We start from the raw sequence: 9368 nt of genomic DNA on the forward strand, positions 1-9368 counted from the left end.
AAGCTTATAATGAACACTTGTTTTATAAAATAGCTCTTCTGGCATCTAAAGCCCTGTATAGAATTTTGGTACCGAAATAAATGCCAGAAGCTGTTTAAAAACCAAGTGTTATATGCCTGGCAGAAACAGTTTATAGAATAATTAGGTGAGATTATTTGCATGATCATGTAATCATGTGTATTGTATTTAAAAGTATTTATATTAACTGACGTTTAACGTCCTATTCAGATCGTCTTCATCAGTGTGAAATGACATTAATTAGTATATATATATATATATTATATATTAATTAGCAGTAAACACAAGAGTGAAGCATTTTATGTTCACATTCATATACACTGCCCCCAACTATATAATTGCCAATCTGACCCATACCCGTTACAGCCTTGCAGGTGTTTCACGCAGCGTAACTGTGAGCGTGGCTTACATCATGTCAGTGACCGACCACTCATGGCGTGACACACTTAACGCCGTACGTCAATCAAGGAGCGTGGCGAGCCCGAACTTTGGTTTTCAACGCCAACTACAAGCGTTTGAGAATAACAAAGTTGTTCAGGTTTAATATCTGCTTAGATAGATTGTTGGGTTGTCGCATATCGTTATAACACGGGTGTTCTGTTTCATATACTTCGTGCCCACATACAAGTTGCCATGTATGTAACTTATTTATTCTTGCAAAGCGGGCCAACGGCAATCATAATGACACGAGTGTTCTGTTTCATATACTTTGTGGCCTTTCACTTCGTTATTTCTTTAACTTGATCTTCTATAAACTTTTCTGTCACTCTTACAGGAACGACAGCGAATGACATCATCATTCGGTGACGTAAACAAAGCAAAAGACCAATCAGCCATCCAGAAGTTAGTGGATGATCATAATAGGAAAGAGGAGGAGAGAAAGAACTCCTCTCCTCCCAAAGAGCAAGGGAGTGGGAGCACTAATTCCTCCTTTCCTCTCAATAAACCCGATGACGTCCTTTCTTATGATTATAAAAGTAAAAAACGAGGGGGAATGATAGTAGATCTAGACACAGAGTAAAATATCTTACCTTAGTTTAAATCCAATGTTATTTTCATTCATATTTCAATACTAGTTTGCTTGTTATTGAATTGTTTTTGTTTGCGTGCATAAATTAACATATATTTAAAGAACATTCAAAGTACTTCAGATATTATTTTTCACTATTATTTCAGTAGCTTACTAGGTGATGTTATTGGCGTCGTTAAATTGTTTCGTACAAGCACATGAATTGCCATGTAGTAGGCTGGGGGGGAGACGGGACACCTTTTGCACATAATAACCAAACCTCCTGATTATGTTTTAATCAACTAACAACGGTCTATGGAGTCGTGAAGATTTAAAATTAATAATTATTTGAATTTTGTTTGTTTACCACCAATTAGGACGAGAAAATAGAATGAAAAGGTGTCCCATCTTCCCCACCCATACTTAATACAATGTCCCATATTATTATTACGTGAAGATATTTATTCTTTCAACACCATCAGTATAAGCACATGACCATATATAATTATATAGCATTGGTAAAGCATATGCAATGAATCTCGTTCAGTAAAGTACATTTCTACCATGTGTTTGTACCAAACTGCGTTTACAATTAGTAGTTCGTACGAAAGTCTAAATACAATAATTGATTCAATCCAGTCGTATCTTATGGGTTATCTAAAGTGTCGGCCATACAGAAATTAATCACCCACAAAGTAACAAAGCGGGCACGAGGTGTATGGAACAGAACACCCGTGTTATAACGACTATCATTGCCTCGTCGTGCGAGGATAAATAAGTTACATACATTGTAACTCGCAAAGGTGGCTGTATACACAGTATCCGAATTTGTCCGGATTTTTGCTGCCGCATGCGGAATTGTACACGAGTTTGCATACAACTTCGCAAGCGAATTCGCATGCCGAATACCGTGTACAGCCACCTTTAGCCAGCCATGCGAAAACAATCATAATATAAATAGCAATTCCAATGCAGTGGTTTTACTTTTTTATAATTCTGTGAATGTATTTTATTTACCACCAAATGGGACGATAGAAGATATTAAAAAGTGTCCCATTTTACCCCAACCTCATATATACTTTAAGCTTAAATTAAAACTCCGCTTTAATCAAAATAGATGAACCCAACCAACATTGTGGATTCAACCAATGATACATATGCATTGCATGCCCGATCCATATACATGTGTATTGTTGTTTAAGTGCTAGGAATCTGAACCACAAATCTGTTGTATACTACAATGATCTCTGTTACGTAGAACGCGTCATATAAACATGCCACGAAAACAGCAAAACATACGTTTATCAGTGTTAAGACATTACAAAGACAATGGAGTGTAGACCTATTCTATATCGTGTAGTTCCTTGTCGAGGACCAAAGATTTAAGCCAGAGTTGGTACATTACATCAACGCCTATAGACCGCTTATACGTCGTTCATATAGATCTGTAGACAGTTGTCTGTTGTATATATATTGGCCCATCAAGCTGTGTAGTATAGCTTGGTGTAGTGTAAACAATAGCGGTCATAAGTTTAGCAGCCACGTTTTTATGTGACACTTTTACCCAAGTAGATTTTACTTTTAAATATCTTTTTAACAACTGTTGTTTTATTGCTAAGTTCCTTTTCTTCGTTGTTTAGATTAATTCTTTATTCGCGTATTTGGGGAGATATTTGAAGTTTATATAATGTTGCGTATAAACACATATAGCCTACTATTGCTCCTGCAACAGCTCTGCGACGTTCAACTGCCAGCTGACGAGTTTCCGGGACCGAATCCACACAAACAAGTGATATATTATTCTGTCACAAATATTTTTGCCAGGTTGAGTCAGGCGGGCAGCGCTATATTATTAGTCACTTATATTTAATGTTCCCTGGTATCCGGGGTAGCTATAGTTAAACAGTGCAGTGTAATACGCGCGTTAAATACTGTGTTGTTAGTCATTGCATGACATAGATAATCTATAAACAACGTATATAGGTTGCATAATATTTTTGTTTATCTCATCCAATACGGTAGCGAAAGCCAAAGTAATTAAAACAGCAAAGAGGAAGGAATGAGCAGCAAAACTGCAGTCGTTAAAACGCGCTAGAGGAGAAGGGTATGGGAAAGTGTTAGTTGAAAAGCATGGTGGTATATCACTCAAGGTATATACCAGTAAGGCACGATGTGTATGAAATAGAACACCCATGTTATAACGAATGCCGTTGGCCCCAACCGTGGGAGGATAAAACTGCTTGAGTGAAAGTATAACAAAAGTATAAATCTAATACCAGTGTAACGAAAGTATAGAAGATAATATATGGGACACCTTTAGCACACAATATCCAAACATCCTGATCGTGTTAAAAACAATTAACAACGGTCCATTGAAGTGGCGATGATGCGGTTTTATAATTCTTTAAAAATTTTTGCTTTACTACCAAATGTGCCAAGAAAATAGAATGAAAAGGTGTCCCATTTCCCCTCGTTCTACTTAATTCTAATAACAGTGCTATAGGTTGTTTATTGCAGTCGTATATAAATAATGAGCAGCAAAGAAGACGTACCGCCCAAGTCTTTGCCAGGGCCTTGGGGTTTCCCATTTGTTGGATCCGCGTTCCATCTTGGCCTGCATAAGGATAAAACGCTGTATGAGTGGACGGAACTATATGGACCGGTGTATGCGCTGAACCTTGGGACAAGGCCAGCAGTTGCATTGCACGGGTAAGTTAAAACTTGTCTTAAAAACGAAGTGTCGCGTTATAAGGCTACATACGTGGTAACTCATTGGAGCATCAGCGGGATGTCTGAAAGAGAACACCCGTGTTATGACGAATGGAAAACCCGTATTCTCACGACTCTAAAACAGCGTTGTTATTTGTTAACTGTTTAAAACACGATCAGAAAATATGAGATTTAGGTGCTAACGGTATCCCGTCTTACCCCACAGAACTGTATGTACATTGTCGTGAAGATACGTGTTTTACAATACCATATGTACATTACTTTAATACTTTGTTTCATCTCATCCAGATACAGTGCGATACACGAGGCTCTGGTTGATAAAGCGTCCTCATGCTCGGGCCGAATATGCGCTCCTATCATCGACGCGATGGTGAACCAGCAGGGACTTTTCTTCGTCGACCACGATGAACATTGGAAGAAATGGAGAGAAATTGCTCACAGCGGGTTGTCTAACTCGTGGAAGAGTAAGAACATTTAATTAACATAATATGAATGTAACTCAATTTGTTTTGTATTGGTGAGGTCCAAAGGTCCATTTTTAGCCAGAGTTGCCCATTATTTCCCCAAAACCAGAATCCCTGTATATAGATTTGTGAATAAAGTATCAATCATCGCGTGGCTGCTGAGCAACGACAGTCGTTATAACACGGGTGTTCTGTTTCATACACCTCGTGCCCGCTTACGACTTACCACGTATGTAACTTTGTAGATAAATATGTTTACAGTTTTTTCATTTTGTTTCAGCAACTCAGTCTGGGATATTAACTGAGAGCGAACGTTTGAAGAACTATTTATCCGAAGCCGACGGAAAACCGATTAATATTGAAGAAACTCTTCAAATAACAATGGCGAACGCTGTGTTTCAGGTATCAGTGTAATTGCACACAAAGTTACATCAGTGGTAACTTGTAAGCGGGCACGAAGTGTATGGAACAAAACACCTGCGTGTTATAACGATTGCCATTGACCTGCCATGCGAGGATAAATAAGTTACATAAATGGTAACTCGTAAGCAAGCACGATGTGTATGAAACGGAACATCCATATAAAATCGGCTGTCGTTTCCACGCCATGCAAGGTTAATCAAATTACATACATATACCTTCGTTAACACTATAATAGTAATATGCAGAATAAAACAACACTGCAGTCTTGAGACGAGAGCGCTTAGCGTACTTCCGGTACGAAAAAGCGTAATATACGTCACCGCCATTTACAATATATAAGCACATATATAACTCGATTTATGAGTACACATACCGCACAAAAGCATGAGATGCGTAATCCACGTAGTTTTAATAAACATAAATAGCCGTCATACTCACAACACAACAATGCATTATAATATTAGGGTGTGTATCTTTATGCGTGCATTAAAATTTTCAAGATACTGTTTCGTGCAGTTGACTCATACTGTGTATGTAAGAATACTCGGTAACAACCCGGCGTTTTCCGAGTTAAATGAATGCAGCTTATTTATCCCCACATAACGGGGCAACGACAATCGTTATAACACAGGTGTTCTGATTCATACACCTTTTGTGCTCGGTTACGAGTTACCATGTATGTAACTTTGTGGGTAATTATTTTCTGTATGGCTGATAACCCATTAGTGACCACTAGGTTTAAGCAATTGTCATTATTTTTTTTGCTAAAGACACATGCGCCCACAGTGGTAGCAGCGTCGAGCCTTGAACCCGTGTTCTCTGGGCTAGATGCATGGGCGTTTACAACTGTGCCTTAGACTTAATTATTAATCCCATTCACCCACCCAGACTTGCCTTTCACGTCGTTTCGACCTCGATGACACCGAAGCGGCCAACTTTCTGGTTGACCTCTACGCTACTAATCGTGACCCTAAGTTCGGGAAGATTCTTTTCCTAACTTTCCTTCGATTCCTTCCTTCGTATAAAAGGTAAAGTGAACAATTCTTTGGTATATATAGTAGGGTGAGGAAGATGGGACTTAGCACATAGTATCCAAATATATAGTAGGGTGAGGAAGATGGGACACCTTTAGCACATAGTATCCAAATATCCGGATCGTGTTTTAAACAATTAACAATGGTCTATGGGAGTCGTCAGGTTTTATAATTCTTCGAATGTTCTTGATTTACTGCTAAATGTGTTGTGGAAACAGAATAAAAAGGTGTCCATCTTACCCACCCTACTATACAAGAGGCATTAAACCGAGCACCAGTGTTATAACGTAAGTAGCCTAGCTATATCGCTTTTTTATGAAAAAGCACAACAAAGACAGTTGCCCATAAAAACAACACAACAACAATTATGAAAAAAGATGACTACATAGCTGTTAAAAGTTGCCCAAACTGTTTACACCACAATCTACACAACAGCTACTTGATCGAGGGCGACACCAGGCGGAAGAAAGTTCGTAAAGTTTTGCGAGGATTTATTGAGGAAAGACTTGAGGATGACGACCAATCTCGTGACCTGGTTTCGCTTTTCTTCAAAGGTAAAACATGAATGTTTTTTTACAATCTGTGTCCACCTATGAGTTACTGTAACTCCAACTTCTAGCTTATAGTAACTCGTTAATGTAATTGAATTAAGGAATAAATTTAACTTAATCACACTTTGGGAGTTACTACTGCAACCCCAACTACCGCTTAGTAACTCGTAAGCGGGTACGAGGTGTATGAAACAGAACACCCATGTTATAACCACTGTCGTTACCCCACTATGTGAGGATAAACAAGTTACATATGTGGTAATCCACTCATTTTACGCGTGTAAAGTTTATAATTATATTTTAGCTGGACCAACTCCGAGCTTGGAGAACAAGACCTTAGTTGCTGGTTTGATACAAGACATGTTGTTTGCTGGGTCCATCACCACGTCGTCTCAACTACTGTGGGTGATTCTGTTTGTCCTGAAGAACCCAGCTTGCATGCACAAGATGCAGAATGAGTTGGACGCAGTGCTCGGGGGTGAGGACCGGCTTGTGTGTTTTCTAAATTGCCAGCCAGCAAAGCAATAAAAAGTTAAACATTTTAAATATAACAATTAATCATCATAGTTACATATGTGATAACTTGTAAGTGGACTTAGAGCGTGAGAAACAAAACATCCGTGTTATAACGACTGTCGTTGCACATCCACGCGAGAATAAATAAGTTACATACGTGGTAACTTGGAAGCGGACATAAGGTGTACAAAACAGAACACCCGTGTTATAACCGCTGTTGTTGCTAAGGATAAACACGTTCATTCACTCATACAGATTGCGAGAACCCAACAAAAAGTGCGATCAGTGATAAATACGACGAACTCAATTACACAAGAGCCGTTGTACAAGAAGCGATGCGACTTCGATGTATTGCGCCTACAAGTATGTTCCACAAAGCTACAGAAGACACCACGATTGCAGGCTACTTCGTCGCCAAAGATACGGTCATCATGCCCAACCTTTACAGTGTACATCATGACCCGATTACCTGGGCTCCTGACCCCGAATCCTTTCGCCCCGAACGTCACTTAGATTCTGATGGCTCGTTCGTCAATTCTGATCACGTGATTCCCTTCTCGGTTGGTTGGAGACGGTGCGTTGGGGAGAAAATCGCTCGCACTGAAATATTCGCACACCTCGTTACCATTTTCAAGCATTTCGAGGTCGCCCTTCACCCTGATGACGTAGGGGTCGATATGGAAGGGGTCCCTGGCCCAATATTGAGGCCAGTCTCCTACCGTACACAGTTTACGAGCCGTTGATAAAAAGTACTGTGGGGTAAGATGGGTACATCGTCGAGCATATCACTCCATATTTCCTAAAACCGTGTTTTAAACCTAAAACACTATTGTATGGTTGTAAGAACACGGTTCTATAATTCTGTAAATATTCTTTGTTTACTACTAAATGGGAAGAATGTAAACATGGACCATCTTACCCCAACCTACAATTTATAACGCCACAAATGAGTGAATTAGTTTAGTATATATTTGTGCTGTTTCGTTTTTATAAACATAAATGAGTCTAAGTTGCTGTTTCCTGTGCTTTCATGTTTTAAACATGCTATAATAGTATTTTGTACTACAGTGATTGTAATAGTATCAAAATTAATTGAGATCTAATCACGTTTTAACATTGCAATAATCGGAATAAAGTTTACACAGATAAAACTAAAACCTCGTAACTTGGTTTACATGTTTTAATCGTGATTAGGCAACATTTCAAGCAGGAATAATAAAAATCATGAAATGAGTTAGGCCTTGGACTTTGACCATTACACGACAATGCATACACTTTCTGAAATACGCTGTGTCACTTCGGATTTGAGAAAGTTCCTGGCGTATATAACATGATGCGGCACAATGCGCTTAATAGTATGCAGTGTTTTCGATGTCTACGTTAGCTAGAAGGTGTTCATATACGTTATTAAACGTGCTTACGAAGCGGATTTACGTAAAAACATCACGTATTACCAATTCACCACTTCTGTTCCAAGGAATCGCTGGCATAAGGTATGTACTTATACTATTTTGTTTTTATATATCTTTGAAAACGGTAACGAAGGTCAGATTAAATAAAAAAAACAACGAAGAAAACGCACTCAACAGCAAAACGACAGTCGTATTTTAATTAAACACATATGATATATATATTTTTAAACATATAGTTTGCAGAGGGAAATATAAAGCAATTATTTAAACCTAAATTTGCAGGTCTTTTGCAACAACTGCTAAGATGGAAAGCAAGTCTCCGTATAAAGGAACAAGCGAAAGAGGTAATTTGATTGACAGGTGGACTGTTTCTAAATGCTATTACATTAATACAAGGATGCATAGGTGTAGCTTCGGGCTGACATGTACCCTAACTTTTAAAACGGGTGAAAACCTGTTTTAGCAGAACAGTTTTAAGCATAAAGTAACTAGAATTGAGTGTCTATACAAACAAGCAGAGCCAAAGTACATTGCATTTACCACATTATTCAGTGAAGTTCCCTATGTTTGACAACTATGAGTGTAACTGTATTTTAACAATTTCACCCCAGATTTTACCCTGCTGTTAGGTGTCTACTGTCTATACAAACAAACAGAGCCAAAGTATATTGCATTCACCACATTAATCAATGAGGTCCCCTATGTTTGACAACTATGAGTGTAACTGTATTTTAACAATGTCACCCCAGATTTTACCCTGCTGTTAGGTGTCTATACAAACAAGCAGAGCCAAAGTATATTGCATTCACCACATTAATCAATGAGGTTCCCTATGTTTGACAACTATGAGTGTAACTGTATTTTAACAATGTCACCTCAGATTTTGTTAAAATGTTCTAAATAAAAATGAAATTCACTGTATACCTTATTTTATGTGTATAATAATTATATTATAGGTCTGAGCAAAGAAATTGCGATTCCGGTTCCATGGGGAATTCTTGCAGGGAAAACTTTTGGTGATTCGACCAAGCCAGCAGTTCTGTGTTTGCATGGCTGGCTTGATAACTGTAATAGTTTCGATAAGTTGATACCACTGCTACCAAAAGGTATGTTATTAATAATATTTCTAGTGAAGAATCCTTCCCCTACCTTATGTGCTAACCCCTAACCTATATAACCCCTAACTACCAACCTCTAACACTTCCCACCAG

At 38.4% G+C, this 9368-nt stretch overlaps 3 protein-coding genes across 4 annotated transcripts in view; all 3 read left to right on the forward strand.

Moving 5' to 3' along the window:
• The window catches only part of LOC100183860 (dual specificity protein phosphatase 22-like), a 2898-nt gene extending 1234 nt beyond the window's left edge, over positions 1-1664 (forward strand). The window contains exons 5-6 of the mRNA XM_002123409.5: positions 294-556; positions 794-1664. Coding sequence (XP_002123445.3) covers positions 294-556; positions 794-1039 — 509 coding nt within the window. The 3' untranslated portion in view covers positions 1040-1664. The remainder of the gene's footprint in view (positions 1-293; positions 557-793) is intronic.
• Positions 1665-2964: 1300 nt separating this feature from the next.
• Positions 2965-7896, forward strand: LOC100176027 (cytochrome P450 2C13, male-specific). The gene is made up of 7 exons (XM_002129434.3): positions 2965-3736; positions 4046-4221; positions 4502-4623; positions 5533-5672; positions 6114-6232; positions 6534-6707; positions 7001-7896. The coding sequence occupies exons 1-7, from the start codon at positions 3558-3560 to the stop codon at positions 7486-7488; spliced, it is 1398 nt and encodes a 465-aa protein (XP_002129470.1). The 5' UTR covers positions 2965-3557; the 3' UTR covers positions 7489-7896.
• Positions 7897-7969: 73 nt separating this feature from the next.
• Positions 7970-9368, forward strand: part of LOC100181493 (serine hydrolase-like protein) — an 8308-nt gene continuing 6909 nt past the window's right edge. For both annotated transcript variants that reach the window (XM_004227282.4, XM_026839261.1), the window contains exons 1-3: positions 7970-8238; positions 8440-8501; positions 9114-9263. In XM_004227282.4, coding sequence (XP_004227330.1) covers positions 8117-8238; positions 8440-8501; positions 9114-9263 — 334 coding nt within the window. In that variant the 5' untranslated portion in view covers positions 7970-8116. The remainder of the gene's footprint in view (positions 8239-8439; positions 8502-9113; positions 9264-9368) is intronic.

Source organism: Ciona intestinalis, unplaced genomic scaffold (assembly GCF_000224145.3).
Source record: "Ciona intestinalis unplaced genomic scaffold, KH HT000178.2, whole genome shotgun sequence".
Lineage (NCBI taxonomy): Eukaryota > Metazoa > Chordata > Ascidiacea > Phlebobranchia > Cionidae > Ciona > Ciona intestinalis.